Source organism: Sciurus carolinensis, chromosome 2 (genome assembly GCF_902686445.1).
Source record: "Sciurus carolinensis chromosome 2, mSciCar1.2, whole genome shotgun sequence".
NCBI classification, from domain to species: Eukaryota; Metazoa; Chordata; class Mammalia; order Rodentia; family Sciuridae; genus Sciurus; species Sciurus carolinensis.
Genome location: NC_062214.1, coordinates 136,665,698 through 136,693,580, shown reverse-complemented (window position 1 = coordinate 136,693,580; position 27,883 = coordinate 136,665,698). Strand labels below are relative to the sequence as shown.

The 27,883-nt window shown below is 35.1% G+C and overlaps 1 protein-coding gene across 2 annotated transcripts in view; it reads right to left on the bottom strand.

Moving 5' to 3' along the window:
- Prorp (protein only RNase P catalytic subunit) overlaps positions 1-27,883 on the bottom strand; it is a 142,243-nt gene that overhangs the window by 84,692 nt on the left and 29,668 nt on the right. For both annotated transcript variants that reach the window (XM_047541481.1, XM_047541482.1), the window contains exon 5: positions 14,001-14,108. In XM_047541481.1, the coding sequence (XP_047397437.1) occupies positions 14,001-14,108 (108 nt within the window). The remainder of the gene's footprint in view (positions 1-14,000; positions 14,109-27,883) is intronic.

Here is a 27,883-nt window from a genome sequence, read left to right as displayed (position 1 = left end):
GGGAGGTGTGTGAGGTTGGGAAGATAATGAAAGAAAATGCAGTTCTATAAGAAGCTTTCTACTTTATATGCTCTTCATTTCTAAGTGAAAAGTTAGCATGTTGTTCCTATCCCCTCAAGACAATCTCACATCACCAATTATTTGTAATGACTTGGTGAGTGAAAAGAAAAACTAATTTCTTAAAATGAAAGTTGGTAAAGTATGATTCATGGAGGTTTTTAGAACTCCCTCTTTGATCATTATAGGAAAAATAATCAACAAATTCAGTTCTTTATATGTAAAACTACTGAGAAGAACCTTAATTTTGAAAAAATAATCCAAACAAAGGCAGTTGCATTGCTATATTGAAACTCATTTCCAGCTCTAAGGTTAGACTTGACAATCATTAACAGGCCGACCTCAGTGTGGTAGCCATTAGAGCCGTTTAAAAATACTTCTTTCTCCCTCTGGGCACATCGTAAGATTGTTTTCCCCATTCTATTGTACTCAGGTGTGGCTAAGTATCTTACATTAGCTACTAATAAAATATGAGCAGAAGTGACAGGCATCACATCAGAGCAGAAGTTTTTCAAGCCAATGTTTTCTTCACTACATTTGTTTTTCTCTTGTCGCAGTGCTGACAATATTTCAGAGTTATTCTGGACCCTGAAATGAGGATAACAATGACCCAGATGACCTCAACTGGGCATCTAGCAAAACCAAGAAAATGATTTAAGTTTTGGGTGGTTTATCACTACAGCATAAACTAGCCTATCCTGACTGACACAACCAATTTTTTTCTCTAGGCTGTCCATATAATTTTTTATTTAGTTACTTGACAGAAAAGTTGGTCATTTACTTGGTGACTCACGTTCAGATTCTAAGCACCAGCTCAAAAAGAATGAAGACCACTTCATAAAAACTGGTAAAACCAAGAGATTGTCAGTTGTTTAAATTAGGAGACTAAACACATCCTAAAAAACTACCAAGTTTTTATTTCTACACTGTTTTGACCAGGGATAATACATGTGCTTATGAATTTTTGGTTTTTACTTTTAAACTTATTAGACTATGTGCCAGACATTGCAATAATTTTCAAGAATTAAATCATTTAATTTTCACACACTCTTCACAGGAGGTTATATAACAGCTTAAGTCACATAGGTGACAAGGGAGGTAAAGTGCCAAGAGCAAAATTCAAGGAATCTTTCATAGTTAAGCCTGAAAAGCAATGTTAACTCTAATTGGTTAGATCATTTACTGTATACTCATTTGTTCATTATTTGACTAATTCACCAAGTATAGACTAAACACTCATTATATCTAGGCCCTTTTTTAAGCATTAAGAATTTCACAAGAAGCAAGACATAAGTAATTGCAGATACCTATGAAAGAGCTAAGTTAGTTACCTACTGCTGTAGTAAAATACCTCAAAACTTAGATTAAAAACAACCATTTATAAGCTGGGGATGTAGCTCAGTGGTAGAGTGTTTGCCAAGCAAATGCAAAGCCCTATGATCAATTCCCAGTACCACAAAAACAAACAAACAAAACCCCTCACAACATTTATTTTCTCATATTAGTTGGGGTTGACAATTTGGGTTGGGGCTTGGCTGGATTGTTCTTCTGTACCACATTTTATCATTTAGGCTCATTCATGTGTTCATAATCAGTTGGCAGGTTGCCTGGAGGTGGTCTGGTCCCAGATGAGCTCATATGTCTGGGCTTCAGCTAGAAAGTATTTTTTCTTTCTATCCCTCTCTTCCTCTCTCCCCTCCTCAAGAAAACTAATCTGGTTTTGTTTATGAGGTGGGTGATAGTTCCTAGAATTAATATAAGCTGCACAACCTCTTCAATCCTTGCTTGGAATTCCCACAATGTCATTTCTGTAACATTCTATGGGTCAGAACAAGTCATACAGTAAACTCAGATTTAAGAGGTGAGGAAACAAACTCTCTCTCCTAATGAGAGGAACTGCAAAGAATCCGTGACAGTTTCTAATCTACCACATGAGTGAATGAGACTGACATAAGGGAAAACACAGGCAGCTGGGCACAGTGAGAGGATCACAAGCTTGAGTCCAGCCTTAGCAACTTAGTGAGGCCTTAAACAACTTAGCAAGATTCTCTCTCTCTCTCTCAAAAAAAAAAAAAAAAAAAAGTAAAACACAGATAGGTAAACAGCAGGATAGGGTTACATTAGAAGAATCAGAGATAATCTCTGAGGTGCTAATAATGATCCTGCTATCTGAAGAAGGAGGAATATTACAGGTTGAATAGCAAGTACAAAGATGTTGAAACAAGAATAAGATCAATATGTTAGAAGGAGACATTCAAGTGTGACTATGATTCAGTGCAAGACAAAAAGAAAACCACTGACAAGGCTGAAAAGAGAGGTGAAGATCAGATGATGAAAGTTACTATAATTCATGATAAGGAACAGTAATTTTATTCTAAGTATAATGAGAAGTTATTGAGGAAATGATGGAAAAAGCAAGAAGATTACTTAAGAGTTTTTGCAAGAGATGATACTAAGGGAACCGAGAGAAGTAATTAAATTATGGGATATGTTTGGGGATTAATAACCATAAAACTTGTCAGTCAAATGGCTATGGGGCTATTGAGAAAAAAATAGTAATTAAGGATGAAATCCTTGGTTTGGGGCTTGAACAGTTTGGAGGATGGTGGTGTCAATTACCCAGCCATTTCAACTTTTTAAAAAAATGAATGAAATTTCTACCTCTTCTTATGTCATGTTTTTCTTCAAGAGTATTTGTAAAAGTCTAAGTAAAATGTTCCTGGGAGATGGCTGTTCATTAAAAAAAAAAAAAATTCATAATCTGTGTAGCTCAGTGGTAGAGTGCTTGCCTAGCATGTGTGAAGCCCTATGTTTGACCCTCAATACCACCAATAAATAAATAAATAAAAATTCATGAATGTAAAACTACTCTAAAAAATCGTTTCCTAAATTAAAGAGAAATCCAAAGAAAATCTAGAACACTATACTTAGAGCAGACAGTGATGAAAAGATAAGCTAAATAATATAAAAGGTATCATAAACAACACTTTTTAATTTAGTTATAATTTCTTCCAAGTGATAACATATTCTGGAGAACTAAATGTTACTACACCGTTTTTTAATACTTACTATTTTTAAAAAATTTGATACCATGTATTTTAGGCAAATATTATTCTCCATTCTGATATCCCAAGAAAAAAGTTATGTAAGAGCACAAGAAACACTGTTAACAGACAATAGGATTCAAAAGATATATTTCTTGTTTAGATAACATAACCACAGGCCTAATGGTTTCTAGCATTCCAATTACTAGTCTATAGTCTTAGTCTCAAAGCTTAAAACAGTATGTGGCATGGCATATTTGCTCAACAAACAATAAATAAATCAACATATTTCCCTGTCAAGATGCTCTAAATATACTTTTCAAAATGTAGGCTATATGGTTAATCTGTCAGTCACTCAGAACCCTTCCCTCCTCTTAAAAAATAACAGAACAACAAACTAGAGCCTTCCTTCTAAAAATTTAAAAAACAAATAAAATATGTATTTTTAAGCAGGATACACTTTGCATTTGAAAAACATCTACAAGGCAAGAAGCATGTTTTCTCCTGCCCAGGTTTACAGAAGGTTAAACAAAAGATTAGAAAGGGTCAACACTGGGTTGGGAATACGATCCCAGCACTGCAAAAAAAGAAAAGGAGTGGCTAATGCTAGTCCCTTCAAATCTCACTATATTATTATCATTTACCCAAGATAAGACTGTTTCTCTTAGAATGAAGACACAGTGCCAGGTATGGTGGTGCATAACCTCTAATCCCAGTGATTACAGGGCCTCAGTGAGGCTGAGGCAGGAGGATCTCAAGTTTGACAGTAGCCTCAGCAACTTTGAAACCCTAAGCACAATGATCTAGGCAAAATAAAAAAATATAGAAAAAAAGGGCTGGGAATGTAAGCTAGAGCTAAAGCAACCCTGGGTTCAATCCCCAGTACCAATACACACATATAAAAATGAAGATACTGGGACTGGGGTTGTGGCTCAGTGGTATAGTGTTTTCATGGAATGTGTGAGGCCCTGGGTTTGATTCTCAGCATCATGTATAAATAAATTTAAAAATATATAAAGGATAAAGGTCCACTGACAACTAAAAAAAAATTTTAAATAAAAAAATGAAGATACTAAAATTGCACAACTAAAATTATAAAACTCTTAAGAGTAAAAAAAAGTGTTACTCTTCACGTGACCTTGGATTCAACAATGAATTTCTTAGATATGACACCAAAAGCACAGGCAACAACTACAACAACAAATTGAACTTCCATCAAAATTAAAAACTTTTGTGTTTCAAAGCATCAAGAAATTGGAGGCTGTGGTTGTAGCACAGTTGTAGAGCGCTTGCCTTCCATGTGTAAGGCAATGGGTTCAATCTTCAGCACCACATAAAAATAAATAAATAAAGGTAAAATAATACAATTACGATATTTTACAAAAGGATCAAGAAATTGAAAAGACAACCCAAACTATGGGAGAAATCATATCTCTGATATATACAAATTGTATATCTAATAAAAGTTCTAGTATTCACTATACAAAAATATTACAACTTAATAATGAGACAACCCATTTGAAAAATGGACAAAGGACAAATAACTTGAAAAGACATTTTTCACAAAAAGATGTACAAATGGGTAACATCATGTATCATTTGGAACTACAAATCAAAACTAGAGACACCATTTTACACCCAGTATGCTGGCTATAATCAAAAAGACAGATAACAAGTGTTGGTGAGGATGTGGAGAAATCAGAACCACTGAACATAGCTGATGGGAATGTAAAATAGTACAGGTGCTTTAGAAAACAGTTTAGCAGTTTAAAAGGTTAATATAGAGTTATATGACTCTTATCTATACACCTGTTATGGTTTGAATTTGAGGTGTCCTCCAAAAGCTCAAGTGTGAGATGATGCATGAAAGTAGGAAGAGAAATGATTGGGTTGTAGCTTTAACTTAATCAGTTAATTAATCCCTGATGGGATTAACTGAGTGGTAACTGAAGTGAGTAGGGTGGAACTGAAGGAGGTGGGAATTGGGCCACAGCTTTGGGGTGTATATTTGTATCTGGCAAGCTGCTTCCCTCTGCCAGTCTTCCACCATGATGTTCAGCCCCTTCTTGAGCCCTGAAGAATGTAGCCAGCTGTCTATGTATTGAGACCTCTGAAACCATGAGCCCTCAAATAAACTCTCCCTCCTCTACAGTTGTGCTGGTCGGGTCATTTAGTCACGGCAGTGAAAAAGTTGATTAAAACAACACCCAAAAGAAACAACATATGTCTACACAACTTAGATCCAAATGTTCACAAAAGCACTCTTTGTTATAGCCCCAAAGTAGAAATAATTCAAATGTTCAACAACTAATGAATGGATAAATAAAATTCATACCCATTCCTTTTGTGGTTGTTGTTCTTGTACTGGGGATTGAACCCAGGCTAAAACCACTGAGTAACATCCCAGCTCTTATTATTTTGAATTTTGAGACACAGTCTGGTTAAATTGCCCAGTCTAACCTCAAATTTGTAATTCTCCCACCTCAGCCTCCTGAGGAGCTTGGATTACAAGCACCCAGTCCCATTCTTTTATTTGGAAAAAAGGAATGAAATATGAAACTCTACAATAAGTGAAAATATGCAATATCTGAAATAGGAAAATCCATAAAGAGAAAGTATATCAGTGGTAGCTAGGGACTAAGAGGAAGAATGAATTGCTAATGGGTATGGGAATTCTTTGGAGAAAATGAAAATGTTCTGGCATTAGATAGTAGTGATGTTTACGAACTGTGAATACAATTCAAAAATCAATTAACTATAAACTTTTAAAAGGGTGAATATTATGATATATGAATTACATCTCAATAAAAAAGAAAAAATGCAAACACTTAAGGAATTGAGATGCAAGCTGATGAAGACAAATCATGCTAAAAGTGAAATACAGTCAGAGACTTTGGAGTTTTCAGTTCCATTTAGTATATCCTGTAATTGTACTTCCTCACTGCTATTAAGATACCAAATAGGAACCACTGATTTAGTAATAAATAATTTTTAAGCAAAAAAAAAAAAAATCAAAAATGTATACTATTTCAGTAACCATGAAAACCATACATTAAACTATACAGTGCCATACTATAACTCTTCTTTAGAATCAATATTAACATTTCAACATAAATGTTCATATTTCAGTTAAAGGTTCTCGTGAGTCACTTTTGTTTACCCGCCCAGTGACATTTTGGTAACTCTCCTTGGAACCTATGTAGTTCATCTTTACTTCTGTAGCACTTTCAGGACCCACAACATGATTCCAAAAGAAAGTAAAAAATACTAGGGTTTCATGGATATTTCACATTTGATTATTGCTTTTTCTTACACTGAATTATAACATCCTAGAACTTAGCTTGATTTTGCTTGACTGTGTATGGGAAACATAATGGCTTCTCCTTGCTTTAAAATGCTGTACTTGTGTCTGAGAAATGGTTTGTTTCCACTACCTTTTACTGCACTGTCAGAAAACCTTTGGCAAATATTTGAAGTTGAGATTCAGGTTAAAATTAAACAGTGGTGGGGGCTGGGGTTGTGGCTCAGTGGTACAGTGCTTGCCTAGCATGTGTGAGGCACTGGGTTTGATTCGCAGCACCACATATAAACAAATAAATAAAATAAAGGTCTATCAACTAAATATATATATTAAAAAAAAATTAAACTGGAGCTAGTGCAGTGGCACACACCTGAAATCCCATTGACTCAAGAGGCTGAGGCTGGATGATCACAAATTCAATGCCAGCCTGGGCAATTTAACAAGACCCTGTTTCAAAACAAAATAAGATAAAAATGGCAGGGTACGTAGCTCAATGGGAAAGCATTGCCAGGTTCAATTAGCAGTACCGGAAAAAAAAAAAAAAAAAAAAAACCTTAAACGGAGCTACCAATGCCACTAACTCAACTGGGGTGATAAACAGATGAACAGACATGTACTGTATAGCTAAATTTGTACATATTTAGGCAATGACAACCACCAATAAGTCTCAACATTATGGCTGGCAAGTTTCTGCTGACATCAATTTTAAGACAAAATCTGACTTTCAGAAAAATTAGAATACAAAAAAGATGAATCGGAAAATTGAGAAAATAAAATGAATTCACAATTAGAACTTGGTATTTTTTTTTAGCTCCTTCATCTCTATTACCCCAAAGCTGGAGGTTTTGAGATTGATATTCATATATAATATATATATATTATACGTAAATACTGATATATAAGATCAAAATGAAACCCCAAAAATAATGAATGCAAAAGTTTCTTATTAATGAGCTTATGAAGAGTAACACTGGATATATAGTTAACTATTAATAGAAAATGACCAAGAAGGGCTGGGGAGATAGCTCAGTTGGTAGAGTGCTTTAGCACAAGGCCCTGGGTTCGATCCCCAGCACAGCAAAAAAAAAAAAAAAAAAAAAAAAAAAAAAAAAAAAGGAAAATGACCAAGAAGAATTTGTAACATATTATGCAGAGAGTTCATAAGAAAAGCATAAATGATCTGTATGTTATTTCACAGAAAATATCTGGAAACCTCTTCACATAAAGATGGCAAAAAATTAAGAGTCATGGAACTAGAATTCCTAATATTTCTTTTATAAGGGCTTTCTTTCTTTCTTCTTTTTTTTCACAGAGCCAAGAAAATTTACTGAAGCAAAAGAGCAATAGGCTCACCCAGCAAGAATGGAAGCCAGAAGGAATTTTATTGAGAGAATGAAAAAGATAGTAAAAAATATGTCCTTTCTGGGACACTTTCATTAAACTTTGTTCCCAAATTTTAAAAAAATCTATCTGATCTAAGAAATAGGCAACGGATGGAGGAATGTTCAGCCTTTTTTCACTTAGCAGATTCACAGCACAAATATAACTAGTTGAAGCAATCATGTAATAAGCAACCTTGAAGAAATGTGTTATATTTGGGTACTTTTAGACACGCTTGGGGTAGCATAAATTGCTACAATTATTTTATAAAGCAATTTGACAATATGTAGTAAGACCTTTAAAAATATCCATATCCTCTAATTCAAGAATTCTGTTTTTAGGAATCATGTGCAAAGAAATCACCTAAAGAATGCAGAGAGGTCTTCTTTTAAGTATTACTTATCATAGTGAGAAATGGCAAACAAGTTAATAGGTCTAATGATAGGGAAATGATTAAAAAATTATAGTACATCTGTAAGACTCAGAGTTTTATACAAATATTTTAAACTCTGTACTCAGAATGCCTTTTAACTTTTTTCTTTTCCTGATTTTTAAAATTTTAAAATAATATATATCCATGATAGAAAAAAATTCAAAAATGAAAATGAAAAATAGAAATCGTCATTCTCTTATACTCTATCTCCAACTTCCAAAGGTAACTAAAAGGTAACAAAGGTATGTCTGTGTGTATAAACTTCCAAAAATTTCTGGGAATATGAAACTTACCTAACAAACATTTATCTATATGCAGGTAATCTTTTATGTTGTTTTTAATGTAAACTGAATAATATTAAGCATGCTGTTTTTCAACCTGTCTCTTATATTTTGGCTATAGTTCCATATCAGCATATATAGACCTACCTTTAAATGGGTTTTTCAATATATAACATGGTTGAAATTGACAGGTATTTAGGTTTTTTACATTTTTCTATTACTGACAATGTAAAAATTAACGTATTTGGGTATATAACTTTATGTAATAGTATGACATATTTGTCAGTTCCTATAAGTAGAATTTCAACATTTTAGATATTGAAATTAAAAGCTAATTATCCACCAAAAATACTACACTGATACTATCCTTCCTACCTTTCCCATTGTTCTAAACATTGAATACTAAACACTTCCAAATCTCTGCCAATGTAATTTCTGTATATCTATAATTATAAATAGGGTTAAACTACTTTCCACTATATGGTTCATCTTTTCCTTACAAGCTTGTAAGAGTTCTTCATACAGTAAGGAAATGAGCCCTTTGTACCATGGGTTAAAATATTTTTATAGTTTGTTATTATATTTTGACAATGTTTATGGTATTTTTTTCTGTCTAATAAATTTCTCTATTCTTACCATTAGGCTCCTGTATTTTATGTATGCTTCAAAGGTCTTTCCCACCTCAAATTTAAAAAAGCACATAAGATTTCTTAAACTCCTTTTACAATATCATTTTTATTGGTAGTTTTAACAACTGTAAATTAAAATGTAGTTATGTAATTATTCACACAGTTGGAGCTCCAATAGTTTAAAAAAATAGAAAAATATTACCAAGAAATAAAATACCATGATTTTTGCTGAATGATAGGATTATATATGGTCTTCTTTTCTGTGACTCAAATTTTCTACATCAAACACATATTACTTTTATAATAAGAACAAAATATATTTTCTTGGCCAGGCACAGTAATGCACGCCTGTAATCCCAGAGACTTGAAAGGCTGAGGCAGGAAGATCATAAGTTCAAGGCCAGCCTCAGCAGATTAGCAAGATCCTCAGCAACTTAGCAAGACCTTGTCCCAAAATAAAATATAAAAAGGAATGAGGATGTAGCTCATTCCTGACAACTCAAAAGGTGATAAAAGGAATGAGGATGTAGCTATTCCTGACAACTCAAAAGGTGATAAAGTGAAGAATGAGACCAAGTCATAAGCGGATTTACGGGAAGATTAAGCCAAAAAATTTAAAAAGATGGGCACATGGGAAATACCATGTCAGTGGTAAAGTATTCCTGGGTTCAATCCCCATCACACATACACACACACACACACACACACACACACACACATTCTCAATGCCATTTTTACATGGTTTCATAAGTTTGGGCCTCAATTTTCTATTATTTGCATATCTGACCTACACTGAGTTTAACATTAAGGCAAAACTTTTGTATTTTTTTTCCTTTATGGTACTGGGGCTTGAATCCAGGGCCTCACACTTGATAGGCAAGCACTCCATCACTGAGCTACATTTCCAGCCCTTTTTACCTTTTTATCTATTTTGAGACAGCATCTCATCCTCACTAAATTAGCCAGGTTGGCCTCAAACTTGTGATCCTTCTGCTTCAGCCTGCTGAGTAGCTGGGATTACAGGTATGTGCCTTTGTGCCTATCTGTATTTTCTTTTAACTCTTTTGTCATGAATGAGATGAAAGGAAAATATTTTAAACTACCAGATAAGGGTCTACAGAATGCAAGAATTATTGTTGCATTTGGGAAGTTCATTTGAATGGTAATCACAAGAATCGCTACAGTATAATGTGTCAAGTGCTTACACATATTAATTCAATTCTTCATAACATCTTACGATAAAGATACTATTCTATCGCCTTTTAAAAGACTGGGAAATTATGGCATAGAGAGATTTTAATAAAAATTAAAACCCAGAGAATCTGTCTCCAGAAGCTCCATCATTTAAAAAAAAAAATCTTTTTTAGTTGTAGATGGATGTAGTATTTATTTTTATGTGGTGCTGAGGATCAAACCCAGTGCCTCACACATGCTAGGCAAGTGCTCTATCACTGGCTACAACCCCAGCCCAGAAGCTCCGTTCTTAATTTCTGAACTAAAATGCTATTTAAAGGATGAACAAAAAAAGCTATTCCTGACAACTCAAAAGGTGATAAAGTGAAGAATGAGACCAAGTCATAAGCGGACTTACGGGAAGATTAAGCCAAAAAATTTAAAAAGATGGGCACATGGGAAATACCATGTCCATTTACTTATTTATGCTTAAATCTCTAGATTCAAAAGAAAATTTTCCCTCTTTCCTTATTTAGGTGACACTTCTAAAGCAGAGTCTCTGAGTTGAGGTTTCCAGCTATAACAATTATGCACTGCCATGGATAACAGTACTGAAGAGCAGGGTAATAACAAATAACTGTCACATAAACTGTTGTTAACATTAAATTCTTTTAAGAGCAAAAGCTAAACATAGTAGCAGAGGCCTATGACTTGACTGGTTGGTCTTTTTGCCTTTTTGCCCAAACAGTCTAGAATCTTTCAAAATATCTACATTTCTCTTTCAGGATGCTTAAGGACATGTCTACTACATATTTTCAACATCTTACTTTTCCCAAAAAACTCAGTCCAATTGGAATATATATAGCTCTGACAAGCTAATTTTTAGTGCTTTGTGTAAAGCTGAAAATCAAAAGGTAAACTCTATTTCTCATAGATAAGAAGGGAACTTTCCAGAACAAGCTCATCTGATCCTAAGCTTTACCAATCATAAGTAATGAGAATTTCATCCTTCCTTCTCTGGTTTGCCTTGTCAATATTATTGCCTCAAAGACTCTCTTGTATACATAAAAGAGAAAAAATATTTTCAATTTCCTTTTGTGATTTTTTTTTTAAATAAAGGATTTTAGTCATAAGAGTGCAGGCATAAAAAATAATAAATAAATAAAATTATCAAGAAAAAAGAGTATAGGCACAAACAAATAAAATCATATAAAAACATTACTGTAAATCAAAATTGTCCTTTGATCATATGTTTTTTTAAATATATTTTTTAGTTGAACACAAATTTTATTTTATTTTTTTATGTGGTGCTGAGGATCAAACCCAGTGCCTCACATGTGCTAGGTGAGCATTCTACTAGCTGAGCCACAACTCCAGCCCCTTTGTTCATATTTGTAATCTTTCAAACTGGACAAGCAGCATCTCTGAGAAAAAGCTTTTATGTTAGCAGCATTTTTTTAGAAGTAATGCAGTTCAACTACAGATGAATGGTCATAGATTGCCAATGTTAAAACCCATAAGCCTGAAAGCCAAGAGTTTTCTACAATTTAATTTTGATATTATGACTGTTTTCGAAAGATTTATTATACAAAATTAGCCTCAATTTTCTTATCTATAAAATAGGAATTAAAATAACCACTCATTGTTGCTATGAAAAAATCATGATATTCTTAGAAGATACTGCTGAGGCATTTATTAACTGATAAAACACATGGTTACCTAATGATAGAAAAACTGGTTAACCTATAAACATACTACATTTAGAAAACCCAAATCTAAGTAAGGAGTGACTGCAATCTCTAGATATTTTATTTAATATCATGATCATTTTCAAATAGAGGGATGTGATGTGACCCACAGAGAAATGATAGCACCAAGAGAGTAGAGAGGCTTAAGAGAAGGTAGAGCTAAGGTTATGCAAAAATGGCAGATCTTGGCCTCTGTTACATGGTCTTTCTTTTTAAATTCCTCACTCTTTTGATTTCTTCCTCTTAGGCTTTTTTTTTTAAATTGCCAATGTGAACAGCGTGAGAGACTAATGATACTAGCTTTGTGTAGTTTGACTTTCTGTTTGGAAAGTTTTACTTACAAATTTAAAGTAATAAATATATTAAATTTCTTATTCTTTCCAGAAATTCAATTTTAAAAAGAGTAATAATCTTTTGAAATTTTTAAACACATAACACAGACTGCGCTTATTTTCTAATTTGTCTGTGACAGGTTGGTGCTAGACGCTCTGAAGAGAAGGTGGGAGACTGGCTTGGAGTATAGGAAAGGAAATTCTTATAGTAAGTATTTGTAAAACTAAGAGTAGTAATGTATACCATCACTTAACTATATAAAAACATGTTTCAGTACAACCTGGTGATGACAGATTTTAGGTATAATAAATGTGAGGAAAATTAATAAAATTTTCTAGTTACTTTAAACCATTTATAGTAATATCAATTTTTAAATTCTGAAAGCTAAATATACACATTCAGAACAACTAGGAAAAAAATAATATGTGCCTTGTAAAAACCGTGATATTTCCAAAAGAGAGTTAGTCAAAAGCAAGAGCAAAATTACATAATTAGACCAGGCTGAATTTATAAAAAAAATACTAAGTAAACATCAGAAAGTAAAATAAACATACAACCCTCTCCCCCTTCATCAAATTATTTCAAAAAACCTAATATTGCCACTCCAAAAAAACACAAGTATAAAAATCTCTTTTAAAAAAATTTTTTTAGTTGTAGGTAGACACCTTTATTTTTAATTATTTATTTTTATGTGGTGCTGAGGATCGAACCCAGCACCTCACATGTGCTAAGGGAGGGCTCTACGGCTAAGCCATAACCGCAGAGGGCTGGGAATTTTGTCCAAGAGTCAAATTTCAATAAAGCTTGCTTAGGCTGCTTTCTTATAATAGCATCAACATCACTTCATTTCATTTAACTCTTCCCCTCTACTTACCTTTAGTTCCTACAGCAACTTCTTTGTTAGATCAAACTTTAAAAAAAGTCTAAAAAAATACGGCTTTATATGAGAGGCCACTCGTTATTGATATTTTTTAGTCTATAAGAAAACTTGTATATATTGTTAAAACTGGACAGCATGTCTGAATGAACTGAAGTTCCTTAAGAAAGGCTTGCAAATCAGATTATTCTGTTATTTAAAGTATTAACAATGATCTCTTACAAAGGAAATCAAATAAAGTCTGTTATTACAAAATGGTTTGCTCCAGTTCTTTTCACTTTTATCCTTTTCTTCCTATATTAAGTTGTAAATACTGAGAACTTATCACTGAACTTACCAATTATTTGGGAAGGCAATGATTTGAATCTAAGTATAAAATAGTACAGGAATTTAAATGGTAAAAGAGCTCAAAGGAAATTTCCCTGCAGGGTAATTGGAAATATTTTTTTATGTCACATTTGTCTTGTAGATGCTTACTTAGCTCATCACTCATTCCATAATGTTTTTTACACTGACTTGTTCTTGTTTCCTGAGCTTGTCTGAAGCACAAAATATAGTCAATACCTTGCTTACTTTTGGCCTTTGAATCACTTACTCGCCAAAGACGAAACAGTGGATGTTGGACGACAGGAGTTTAATTTTAGAGGTAGAAGAAATGGAGAGTTAACAGCCCAGGGAAGACCTCAAATGGGCACAAAAAATAGTTCTGGAGATAGAGAATAACAAAATACAGCATGTACTTACAACTTGAGATTCACGAGCTTTAGGAAACATTTTGGCAACATTGAGGCCATCAATAACTATATCAAAAGGAGGACAGGATTTTACAAAGTTCTCAAACCTCTTCAGTTCCTAAAAAAGAAGTCAGACAAAACATTAAGAACTTAATTGCAAATATGCTGTAGTGACTTTCTTAATATTTTGATAATTCAAAACATTCCTCCCTTAAAAATACACACAGATGCACAAAGATTTCAAAATGAAATCTGGGAAAGGCAGCCTAATGGATGCAACTGCATATAATTAACTTATAATTTTATTATCTCATAGTGCTTTACACTTCACAGAGTATCTTCATATGTAACTTCATTTGAGCTATACCCAGCCTATGTAGACTGCTAAACTGATTACATGATAATCAAAGACAAATGAAATGTCAAAACTTCTGAGCCCTAACCTATTAAGTCAAGGAGAAGGGAACCTCAGAAATACTGGCCTACCAGTACAACTGTACTAAAAGAACAAGGCTTCAAATAGACTTTTATTTATTTATGGCTATTTTGAAGAGATGGCGATCCACACAATCATTAATTCAACAAATGCTTGGGGTTTCTCTTTTTAAGATGGTATCTATATTGACCAAGCTGGGCCTGAATTCATGATCCTCCTAACTTAGCCTCCTGACTTGCTGGGATTACATGTATGCATCCCTGTGCTCTGCTCCAACAAGTATTTATTGAGTACCTACTACATGCCTAGCACTTTACCAAAAAGACAAAAATCCCTAACTTGAAGAATTTTGTAGGAGGACATACAAAATAAGCCAAATAAATAAGTTTTGTTATATGTCAAATACAATGAGTGCTATGGGGGGAAAAAAAGGAAGGGAAGGGGTCTGATATCTGGTAGTGATGGAATAGTTTGTACTGGACTACCAGATAATAATAGAAATTCTAGATTAGAACCCAACTACATTTGAAGGTACTAGAGAATGACCAAAAGCAGGCAGAAACTGGAAGTAACATGATGTTTAGTAGGTTTGGTAGTTCAAAAATATTGAAAGGTAGAGCACTCATGCATTCAATTCACCAGTAACAGAGAAAACAAAACAAAACACCACACTTCAAATTTCTTTAACACTTCTCCCACCTCAAAAGGTAGAGTCTAATTACATCCACTTAAATATGAGCTCTCTTTTGTGAGTATCTGAATAAATGAGATGTTGCAGAAGTGAGGCACTATGACTTCTGAGGTTAGGAAATAAAAGACACTATACCTCTAAATGCTTACATAAAAGAAAGAAAGACCTACAATAGTTTATGTAAGTTTTCACTTTAAGAAGCTAAAAAGAAGAGCAAATTAATTTTCAAAAAAAGTAGAATAAAAGAAATAACAAGGTAAAAGTTGAAAAAAAATTAACATCACTCTCTATTTCATCTCACATACGAAAACTTTTTCTAAATTAATCAAAAACCTACACCTAAAACTTTCTGGATGAAAATTCGAGAATTCTTTGCAACATGCAGATAGGCAAAAATATCTTGGGCAGAACAGAGAGTCATCATTAATATTCATTTAGTGAGCTCATTGATATGAAACCCCTGCAAAGGATAGAACATAATTTTTGTAGTATTCTGGCCAAAGATACAGTCAGAAAATTTAATCATAAGGAAATACCAGATAAATCTGAATTGAGAGACATTCTATAAAACAATTGATCTATATATTTTTCAAAAAGTTGAGGTGAAAGAAAGACAAAATTGAGATTTTCCTTACTCATTTTAAACTCAGTTTAAAACTAAATGCAATGTGTGATCCTAAATTAGATTTAGGAAAAAGAAAAGCATATAAAGGGCATTATTGAGATAAGTAACAAAAACTATCAACTATGGATTTAAGATGTAGAACTCTCTTTGGACTAATACTCATTAGGGAAATCTTTACAGTGAGAAACCATTACACACCCACTAGAATGGCTAAAATTAAGAAGTCTGACCATAAGTATGTGGAGCAATTAGAATGACCAAACATTGCTGGCAGAAATGCAGAATGATACAACTTTGGAAAACAATTTGGCAATTTCTTATAAAGTTAAGCATACACTTATACTGTAACAGTGGTTGGCTTTACCATTTGAATACAGCCCTTGCTGCTTATTTTTAAAGGAACATATTTTTTTCTTTTCAAGATTTCCTTGAGTTATCTGTTCTCCACAGGAAGGAGATGTCACCAGAAGAACTCTCCTGTGAATATCTCCCAAATTAACAAGTGAATTTCAACACAGCATCAGGATGCACCTGGGCCCCCCTGCCAGGGCACACCTGGAATATAGCCTTTGAATAGCTTCTTTAAACGCCCTCTGTTTTCCCCGATAGGCAGAACCACAGCCTCTGGGATTGGAATCCCCTGTGTTTCTCCTTTGCTAACAAAGCAATAAACCACCTTTTTCCTTTTACTCAAAACCGCATCCTCAGGCTGAGGAGATAGCTCAGTTGGTAGAGTGCTTGCTTTGCAAGCACTAAAGCCCTGGGTTCGTATCCCAGGCACCACAAAAAAAAAAAAAAAAAAAAAAAAAAAAAAATCCCCATTAAATTGGCATGTACTGGCACTGGGGACAAGGACCAAGCTTTCTGGGACAAAACTGGAGACCCAGATGGGACCTAAGAGCAGTTCCCCTATTCCAAGGCCTGGCACTCCAAGCAACCCCACTTCCATGCTAAGGATGTAGGATGAACTTTTTTTCAGAGTTGACTGCTGGAAAGTTAGGAGATGGGAGGTCTAACCAAAGGAGCTATTCCCGTGAATAAAGAGAGGGACTGAGGGATGGTCCCAACACTTTTGCTTCAGAGAATTCCTGCCTTCCTTCCCTGAACTGTATGGATTGCTCCATCTTGATCTACTTTGAGAAAAAGGAAACTGAACATAGTAAAGTCGAGACACCTTGGCCATTCGGTAAGCTCCCCTGGTGTGCACACTGAGACCCTTGATTCTAAACATCCGGTTCCCCTTTGTGGGAACATCCGGTCCCTCCTTGTGGGGATATCTATGGTGCTGCTGGCATAGAAGTCACTGTTAAGTGGGAGTTGGGAATCTGGGGGGATTTCCCCCTATCTGGTCTGTCTGATTTAAAGGTTCCCATCTGTTGGTCATGGTTTGGGATCCTCTCTGTTTGTCTGTCTCTATGTTTTTTTGTCTGTATCTGTTTCTGGCCCTTTAAGACATGGGAAATAACATATTGATTCTATAGATCGTTTCTTGGGAAAGATCCTGGTTGAACGGACCACCTATAGATATAAACCTGTCCAAGAAAAAGATGATGTTTTACTGTAACAATCTGATTTTTTAATCGTTTTCTGAATTACTGTACAATCTTGCAGCTGGGAGTTGGTCTGTTAGAGATAAAATGAGTGAAAGTTTCTGTATGTTCAGGCATAAATGCAATAACCTAACAAGGAGTCTGAATAGTCAAAAACTACATTGGATGCAAAATGGTACAACCTCTAATGTGTGAGCATAGCAGTAAGGCTGAGAATCAAAAAGACAGAATGGATAAAGAAACTGTGGTACATATACACAATGGAATATTACTCAGTCATAAAAAGAATAATTATGGCATTTGCTGGTAAATGGATGGAGTTGGAGAATATCATGCTAAGTGAAATAAGCCAATCCCAAAAAACCAAAGGCCAAATGTTTTCTCTGATAAATGGATGATAATACATAACGGGGGTGGGGTAAGAGAAGAATGGAGGAACTCTGGATTGTGTAGAGGGTGTGGCAGGGGGTAGTGGAAGGAAAAAAAGTGAACCGAGACAGACATTATTACCCTATGTACATGTATGATTACACAAATGGTGTGAATTTACATTGTGTTCAACCATAGAAATGAAAAGTTGTACCCTATTTGTGTACAATGAATCAAAATGCAGTTTGTAAAAATAAAAACTAAAATTAAAAAAAAGAGAGAGAGAAAAAGAAATAAGTCAGTGTAGACAATTGGGTTCAATCAAGAAGATGGGGCTGTTCTGAAAGGAAAGGAAATCAAATGCTAATATGTCCAGAGCCCTCCCCCTTCTCCCCTACCTACTGTTAAGGAGACCTGCCTCCAGGGAATTGTTGCTTCCTACAGGGGCTATTAATGAATGCCCCCTTCTTGCCTGGACCCCTGGGTAGCTTCATTCCCACCCTTGGATCACTCTATCTTTGGCCCACTTTACTCATGAATCATGTACACAGGATGCAGGGAGAAGAGGCCATGAGAACAAAGAAATTCTAAAATGTATAAAAGGGGCAGGACACCCCCCTCTTCCTCAGACACCCAGCTCTTCTACAGAGAAGTCTATCTCTGCTCTATACTTTAAATAAAAATTGCTTTCTAAGCTTACCTCACCATTTCTTGAGGGTTTAATCTTCACATTCGGGGAAACAGGACACCAAAAGAAGATTTTTAAAAAAATTTTTAATCCTTTCAACCCAGGGCTGACAGTCCAAGTACTGCTTCTCAGCCAGGGCCCCAGGCAGCTGCAAAGCATCCTGCTGTGGGTCAGGGAGACCAGTTCTGGGGTAAAAGAAAAAAAAGAAAAAAACCTCAGGAAAGCTGCCTTGTCTAGAGAAATGGGCAAAGAGGATCTAGCCTCTACCCTGCTTTCCAGTTACTCTTTGCCCATGGGAATAAAATTGGAGTTTGAGAACAGGGCTCAGTTCGCAACTTCTGCAGACAAAGAAATCTATGTGGGCTGCAGGCCTCGCTCATTTTCTTTCTGGGTTCAAAGAATAAAATCCATGGATTGTGGTAGAGGACAAAAATAAAAGAAATAAAATTAGTTTTGAATGAGAGGAAAGTTTTTCCATTTCAGTATACTAGTCTGGGGACTTAAATCTTCTGGATAAAGGCATTGATCAGAGTCCATGCTAAACAGACATTAAAAAGCATTGGGGTTAATTGTTAGAATCTACATTGTACAGATATTGGGAAGGTACCAAGGCTATGTGCTTTCTATTTGGCTGTGCACTTTTTGTAATGTATAAAGCTGCTCCCCCGCCCACCAGGTACAGCCATTTTGCCTGCCTCCCAACCACTTGTCAATCTGTGAACATCCTAGCTAGCTATTGGTTCATCAGTCAGCTTGCAAGTATCCTTCTCCCATATTGGTCCCCTGTTAGCCCGGCAGAATTCAACTGTTTTACTGCAGCTTTCCCGCCATCTTTTTTCCTTTCTTCTGTCTGTCCTACACACTTTTCTCTATCCTCCTGGCTTTCCACTCCCTCTAGCGCTCACCCTTTTCTTTTCCTTTCTCTTTTCCTCTCATTTTCTCTCTTACCCTGCAGGGAGACACTGTTTGCTTAATAAATTCCCTTATGTGATTTCCCGTGTCCAGCATGGTTCCATGGAAATTCCTTACACTTTTAGTCCTTAAGTCTGAATTTTTTTGTAACCTCCATTTGGGTCCACCCCCATTTCCATTTTCCCACCACTCTGGAAGAAAGGAATAGACTAGAATACTTAACCTCATAGAGGTGCCATTACATTTTTAAAAACTTTCATTGGGACTCAATACCCTCATTGTCTTACAATTTACTAACCTATCTTAGTGGAGGTGGGAGATGAAAGCTGCCGTCACAAAGAAAGGGGAAATGGGTTCTAGTACTATTAAATTATAACCTGGAGACAAAATAGTCTCCCCTTTTAAGATCTGACAGGATACCCCATTTGACCAGGGGACACTTCTGGGTGCAGCCCTGCCCACTGCCCACAGAGCTAAAATACAAGGGCCTCCCTGAGTTCCCATGTATGCAAACATGTGTCTTAGCCCTGCTGATTTCTGCAGAGAGAGGTCCCTAACAAAGGGACCTCTTTGTTAGGGACCTCTCTCTGCAGAAAGTCAGGGTGACTTTCATTGGACAGAGTGCTATAGATATATAGATTATAAAGAGAGAGTCTCTGGGTACAATTGACAGTGCAGAACTCACTTAAATTTGATGGCATTATGGTGATTATACAGGAGACTGGTCAAATAATAATACCCTGTGCTCCAACCCCTGGAGCACAAATGGGAAGGAAAAAAAGATTAAGGCACAGTTTTTTGTTTTGTTTTGTTTTGGGTCTTTTTGTACATGCCACCCTGATTCCTCTCCTGGGATAAAATTTGTTGTGTAAATTAAACGTATACGTAATATTCTCATTCAAAAAGCAACAACTTCATTTGCAAGTGCCTCCCAGGAAAAGAAAACAGAGCCTGCTCTGCTGGAGGTCTGCTACAAGTAAGGTCTTTTTAGGCTAAAGGGACCCTGAGAAAAGTGATCAATGTTATAATAAACAAGATTTGTTTTAGGAGGAAATAACTTGCACTGGGGTGGGGTGGGGGATAACCCCTTAGGAGAGAGGCATTAATGGGGATTCATTCTCTTCTGGACAGTTGTTTAAAATATGAATTGAGTCAACTTTGCCAGATATCCTACTCTGCCTATTAAAACACCTCACACCGATGAGTAACAATTTGTGCAAGACTTGAAAGCTATATTTGTTAAAATATTAATAAATATATTAATATTATGTTAAATGTCAATGAAATAACATCATTATATTAAATATTAATAAAATATTGACAAATATATTAAAACATATCCCAGAGATATGGACTTTTTTTTTTTTTGGGTGGTGGTGCTAAAGATTGAACCCAGGGTCTCATGCATGCTAGACAAGCACTCTACCAACTGAGATCTATCCCCAGTCGGTGACTAAAGATATGTATACATCTGAAACTAAGTATGTTTTTCTTAGCCTAGATAAGCTAAATGTTCTGTAAAGTTCATATAGGTCCAACCAATAAGTGCTATCTTTTATACACTGCATCTGGCATAAAGGGGCCACACTGCCATTTGAAAAACCGGGTTAGATCTGTCTGCTTTAACTAAGTCTAGTTCTGATCAACACTGTACCCTAAATGTATAAAATATTTAAGGCTATCCTTGATTTTTACTAGTACTGCTAAACTCTGTAAGCCTGTAATTATCTGTGGATTCTGAATTTTACTTTGAAAATTAAAGCTAGTTAATTTAAGGACATCTGTGTAATTGTGACACTAAGTTCTTCTTTGTATAATAAATATACTCATGTTCTTCTAGTATACAAGTTTTAAAATATAAAGCTTAGGAGCGCACTTTATGAAGCTGGTGCTCTCCAAACTAAAGTTGTCTGTATGATAATTTCAGACTTATAAAAATAGCAAATTTAATTGGGGATTCATTTATATCATTTAATGTTCTGTTATCAATAAAGATGTATACAAAATTTTGTTACTTTTTATACTGGGTGGAAATTTAAATGTATTTTTGAAAGATAATGAGAGCCTGATCTATTTAAAAGTTAATATTGTGAAACATGAAAACATTTTGCCACTTTCCCACAAAAACAGGTTAAAAGTTCTCTTAGCTTGTTTGATTCATGTTTCAAATGTAATACATCATGTTATCTCAAAATAAACAGGAGATAAAATACATAACTAAGTAAGGTTTGGGATTATGAAAAATTATGTTTCTTGGATCACAACTATTATAGAAACTGAATATGTTTTTGCTATTGTTACTTTCATTTTGTATTTTCCTTATAAACTTTATAACTGTTGCCTGTTAATGTTTTGCAGAGGTATTCCTTCTAATAGAACAACCTGAGTTAATTTGAGATAATAAGCCACCACCTACAGAATAGACAGGACATAAAACTAATTTCTAGTGCTAATATTGACCCCCAATTAAATGGAAGGGATAACTATAAAATTAAAACCCATTACTCCCATTTAAAGATGGGTAAAACTGGTCTGCTGGATGTTTAAAATCAAACTCTTGGAGACTAAAGTCAAGGAAGTAAAAGGGTCAAGAAAAAACAGCCAATATTTGGCCCTTGCCCTCCAAGGTCAGCCAGGACCCAGAGAACTCTCAGGGCCCTGCAATTCCGGTAAGTCACCTGATCTTCCAATCAGGGAGACTGAGAGGACCCTAGAGAACAGGAAGCCAACCAGTGCACATTCTGCAAAGAAGAGGTTCACTGGAGAGGGAAATGTCCCTGATGCCTCCAAGAGAAGCCACGTATGGTCATCAAGAAGACCCTGACCATCCTAGCAGATGGTACCATTGGCAGAGGAAAGCTAAAGTAGCCAAGAGTTTTCACACATATTCCCAAGAGTGATCTCTGAGAAATCTCAGTTCAGAAGATAGGAATAAGGTCGGTTTTGATCAACTTGTCTTAAACACCTGGCAGGAGAGTATAGTCAGCCTCAGCAATTTAGGGAGGCCCTAAGCAATTTAGAGAGACCCTATATCAAAATGATATATTTTTTTATAAAGCACTGGGGATGTACTAGTTTAAGTACCCTTGGGTTCAATCCCCAGTACTAAAAAACAAAAACAAAAACAAAACCTGTTGGTACACACAATAACATGGATGAAGCTCAAATGCATTATGCTAAATGAAAAAAGGCAGCTATAAATGGCTACTTACATACTATATGATTCCATTTATATGAAATTCTAAAAATGGAAAAACTATATGTGCCAAAGAGAATACAGAGGAGTGATTCCAGGGAGTTGGAACAGGGAGCTTATTAAAATGAATACAAGAGGACATTTTTGGGTGATGTAAATGTCCCATATCTTAATTATGGAGGTTATTACAAAATTGTATACATTTGTCAGAACTCACTGGATTGTATACTAGTTAATATTATTATATGTAAATTATACCTTAAGAAAGCTGATTTTAAAACAAAGAACATTCTAATATTAATATATAATATATTTCATCTTTAAAATAACACTTGACCCCATGCATGCTTTTGGTTCTCACTTGACCTTCTTTAGTTTTTTTATTCCTACCAACTCCATTTCCCTTCCATCATCTTACAACAGTACCACCCTAGGGACCCAGCCTTTAGCACATGGGCCTTTGGGGGATATTCAAACTATTTTAGTGTCTTCAAAAAAAAAATTAAGCAGAGTAAAATGTTAGCCCCATTTTCCCTAGTAACTTTCTCTTTTATATGGAACAGAGAAAAGTCCTTCAAATGAGGGGACATAAACAAGAGATTTTAATGAGGTAAGGAGGTAAACCACATTCCCTCAGCAAAGAAGTTCTAGGCAAAGGAAACAACTGTCAAGGCCCTTATTCAATGTGCAAGAGCTATGCGATATTTACGGATTAACAACTAGGCAATATGGAAGCTGAAAGAGTATGAAGACTTTATGCAATTATATTTTGAGTTTAAATTTTTAAAAAATCAACTCTTGCTTGTTATTACAATATAGAAAATAAGATAGAAAATAATATAGAATATATTATATAGAAAATAATATACAATATAGAAAATAAGTGTAAAAACAATTTTAAACAATTAAAATTTTAAATTCTTTATCTTATCTAATCTTATTAGAAACAATGAATCAAACTGATAATTGTTGTTATAGTTGCTAGTCACAAATAAATAGTAAAAAGATTCAACAATGTGCAGCAAGAAAATTTTTTCTTTCTTTTCTTTTCTTGGTACTGAGGATTAAACCCAGGGATGTTTTACCACTGAGCTATATCCCTAGCCCTTTTTATTTTTTATTTTGAGACAGGGACTCGCTAAATTTCTGAGGCTGGCTTTGAACCTACAATCCTTCTCCATCAGTTTCCCAAGTCACTGGGATCACAGGCATGCACTGTCACATCTGGCTAAGAAAGAGAAATTTTAAGATGATGTGGTTTATATACTATACATGACATTTGAGCTTTAAAACATTGATAACTCCAATATCTGTCCTCAAAGATCTGATTTAATAATTATAAAATAAAATCTCACAACCTACATGGCAGTATTACTTGGCTCTTTTATTATTTCTCCTATATTATGTGAGAAAACTAACAGGTTAAGCAAGTGATTTTTCTCAATAAGCAACATGTAAAGAGATGCTAAATCTTTTTTTTTTTTTTTAACTTTCTTCTTGAAAATTAAAACTTGCATTTTTTTGGAATGATGGTGCATGTTTATGATAGTTTATTTCTAGCCCGAGACTTTGACACAAATCTTAACCAAATTCAAAATAGATCTCTCTCATTTGTTTCATGTCTACTAAGGAGAAACAGTAGGTATACAATAATACATACTCCAAACTTTGCCATTGAGTCAGGCATGGTGGTGCACACCTGTAATCCCAACTATTTGTATGGCTGGGGTAAGAAGACCCAAAGTTCCAGACCAACCTCAGCAACTTAGCAAGGCCCTAAGGAATTTATTGAAACCCTATCTCAAAATTTAAAAAAGGGTTGGGAATGTGGTTCCATGGTTAAACTCAGTGAATTCAATCCCCAGTACCACCTCTACCAACAACAACAAGACAAAAAAGCTTTAAAACATAAAAATCAGTGATCTAAATATGTATCCAACATATTACCAGACACTAGATAATATTTTCTAAGACTGTTAAGAAAGGGAGTATTATATTACCTGATTTTAGACATTGTGGAAGTGGGAAAAAAAAGGGAAATACCAGCTATTTTGCTTGGAAGCATTGCTCTTAACATGTGAGCATCAATAAAAAAGTGCATATCTTCATCAAATGGTCAAATTACTTCATGTGATTTCTTTAAACCACTGAATTCAACTAAATCCTAAGGAAAAAGAATACTAACATGACTACCTTAATGTAGATAAGGAAAATGCAGCCAAGTGTCTGGAAAGTGCCATTGTAACCTGACAATATGGAGACTAGAAAACTTTTAAACACTTCTCAAATCTTATCAAAATAGAAACAGTTCAAAAAGCTTACACTCATTTAATAGTAAGTTTTAACACTTGTTTTTCATGCACTATAGAGCTATTTCATTAACTGCAATTACTACAGTATGTTACTAAAAATATTTGTAATCTTCTGAGTTTTCTGATTTCGATAAAATGAAAAAGCAAACAAAACGTCCTGCTATAAATATATAATGAATGATTGAACTTGCAAGTATAAAAAAGAAATCCATTTCCAAGTGCCAAAGATGAGGCCTGACCTTTGAAAATCAGAATGATAAGAGTTAATGCTAATATTGTGCAGGAGAAAAGTGTAGATATGAAATGAGATAGGCTTGAATTTCAATACTTCCATGGAGACCTACCAAACAATGGGCTCAAATGAGGGGAGAAATCAGAAGCAGGCCCTTGAATAAAACAGGAATCTTTAAAAATAACACACTAATTCAAAATCATAATACACAAGCTATGGCCACCAGGGATCTAAGTAAGGGAAAAAAAACTCTCTTAAGATAAAGAAACTCCAGGCTTGTGTCCTAAATGGGTATGCAGTACACATTTAGACAAATAATATGTGTGATACAAAAATCATCATGCTCCCACCCAAGAATTAATACAAAAGCTGGGCCTTGTCTAGTAACACCTCTGAGTGATGTCGCAAAAGCAAACAAAGTCTCTTTGGAGAGGCAGTTGATCATCAATCCAGGTCACAAAGAAATTTTCTCATTCTTGAGAACAAATCACTATAAGAATGAATTCACCAGTTCAAAATCACAAAACACAAGAAAAAACAATCTACCATGTGTAAGAATCCTTTGTCACAAAAGATTAGAATCCAAAGAACTCAGGACGAAGGACAACAGAAAAATCTAAGATAATATAAAATAATTTTGTAAAAATACTCAAAACATAAAAGAAAAATCAAAATCATAAGAAATGACAGATTGTGAAAAAAGGAATAGGAAATTTGAAGAGAGATTCTAAAATTAAAATTCTAAGACTAAGTGGATAGGGAAAAAAATCCCAAAGTTCATCAACTGGTAAACACACAAATAGAGTAAATTCATAGGCTAGAATACTATTCAGTGATGAAAAGGAACCACTGGGATTAGAAAGTGGCAGACTAAAGGCAAACAGCTTTTCTCATAGCTCTGTGACCTGGTATTCAAGCAGTGGGAATACAGCTTCTCTGTGAGGAGGACGAAAACGGGATTTCACCAAAACTCAATACTAGACACTCAGTGCCTTAGAGACTTAGAAATCTGGGATATACTAAACAAGGAAAGAGACATAAATAGAGCTGGGCTGCTGATGGGACCTGCACAAAAGGACCCAAAAGTCAAGAAATACAATGTTCCATTTTTTAGTGAGGAAAATATAAAATTGGAGGGCAGCCTGCCTTAGGCTGATTCATAGGCTGTTGTACATAATAAATTGGTACAAAAACTAAATCCCTTATTAAAAATTGTCCACTAAGAGTCAAGGCAGGAGTCATTTTGAGCCCATATCACCACAGCAGCCAGTGGATCCTGGAACTGAGCTGGGAAAATAGGGCTGGCTCTAATATAAAATATGGGTAACCGTAACCTAATCTGAACCTAGCGAAATCCGAGAAAACTTGGCACAAAGAGTATTTTGTGTGGGGGAATACAGGTTAGAGAGGTCAGGGAGAATTCTGCTGCCTCCCCACTTTTGAGTCCCAGTGCTTGCAGGATCAGCTCCATGGATTGGGCAACTGAATGGGTGGGTGTATCCATGCTTGAGAGGCTGGGAAGGCTAGGGGCAAGAATCTGAATGGGCAGGTCAAAGACTGACCTTGTATGGCAGCAAAGAATGTAGGATCGCAGGTTAGGAACCTAAATTGGCAGGTGTAATTGTGCTCAAGGGCCCACCCCCAAAGCTGTGGGACTGGCTTTTCCATCTTGTGATCCCTGAGGAGACTCCTTGGGGTACAGCCTCCCAGCATTATATTGCATCTGATGGGCTCTAAAGGTGCACGTTGATTTAATATCTTCAGGTAACTAGCTTTGTAATAAAGTACCTAGGGACGCACTAGACGTAAGCCCTGGCTCCGAGAACTCCTCCTACACAAACTGATCTCAGAAGCAGCTTCACCTTGGAGAGGTGCTGACAGCATTTCCCATCCCAAACTTCATCTTACTGCAGAGAAGGAAAGCAGAGGTTTTTGAATACCAACTGGCATCTTGGTGAGCAAAAGAAGAAAGGAGTTGACAACCAGCAACCCCTAATCTTGCACCCAATACATAACTCAAGAAGACAGAAAGAAAAAAAGAAAGAAAGGCAGTTGGGCACTGATTATGAAATATATTTTCACTGATTTTTTTTTTCACTGAAGTGGAAATGACTCAGTTTTTAATCAAGATTCTTTTTGAAACTTTTTTTTTTTTTAGTGTTGAACGATTCATCAAACATATATACATGTTCACATATTTGTTTCTGTTTTCTCGTTTCTAGCATTTTTTGAAGGTAGTTATTTTTCCTTGCTCTGTCTATGGAGGGTTAGGGTTTTGATTAGTATAGTTAGATTTTGTTTTGTATTGTCTTCTCCAATATTCTTTTCCCCTTGTTTCTCTCCCTTTTTGCTTGCTAACAGCCAAATTCTATTGTTCTTTCACTCCTTTTAATTTTTACTTCTATTTTTCTCTTCCTCCTCATAACTATCACATTCTACTTTTGCATTTCCCACATTCACTTATTGAAATTGCAAACCCCTCTCTACCTTCGTTTCTCTTCTTTTCTCTTAATTAACTCTATTCTTAAAATCTCTTAACACTAATTGTTTATATAACACCAGACCCCACCACTAATACTGTAGCAATAATTAACACTAAGAAAGTCAAGATAAAACCTGTTTGATTTTATGCCAGACAAAAATACATGATCACTTACTGTTCTTACTGATGGCAATCGCTGATTCTACCAATTGTATTTATTGTGCCAATAAACATTGGAGGAACCAAATACTTAATTTACTTCTATACATTGTATACATAGGTTGTTGATATTATTTGGCTCCCCCAAATCTGTGAGGTACTGAAAACCAACAGGCACACAAGTTCGTACAAGTAAAAACAATGCAGCTTCAGATCCACTTGGATAGGTGGGTAGACATTC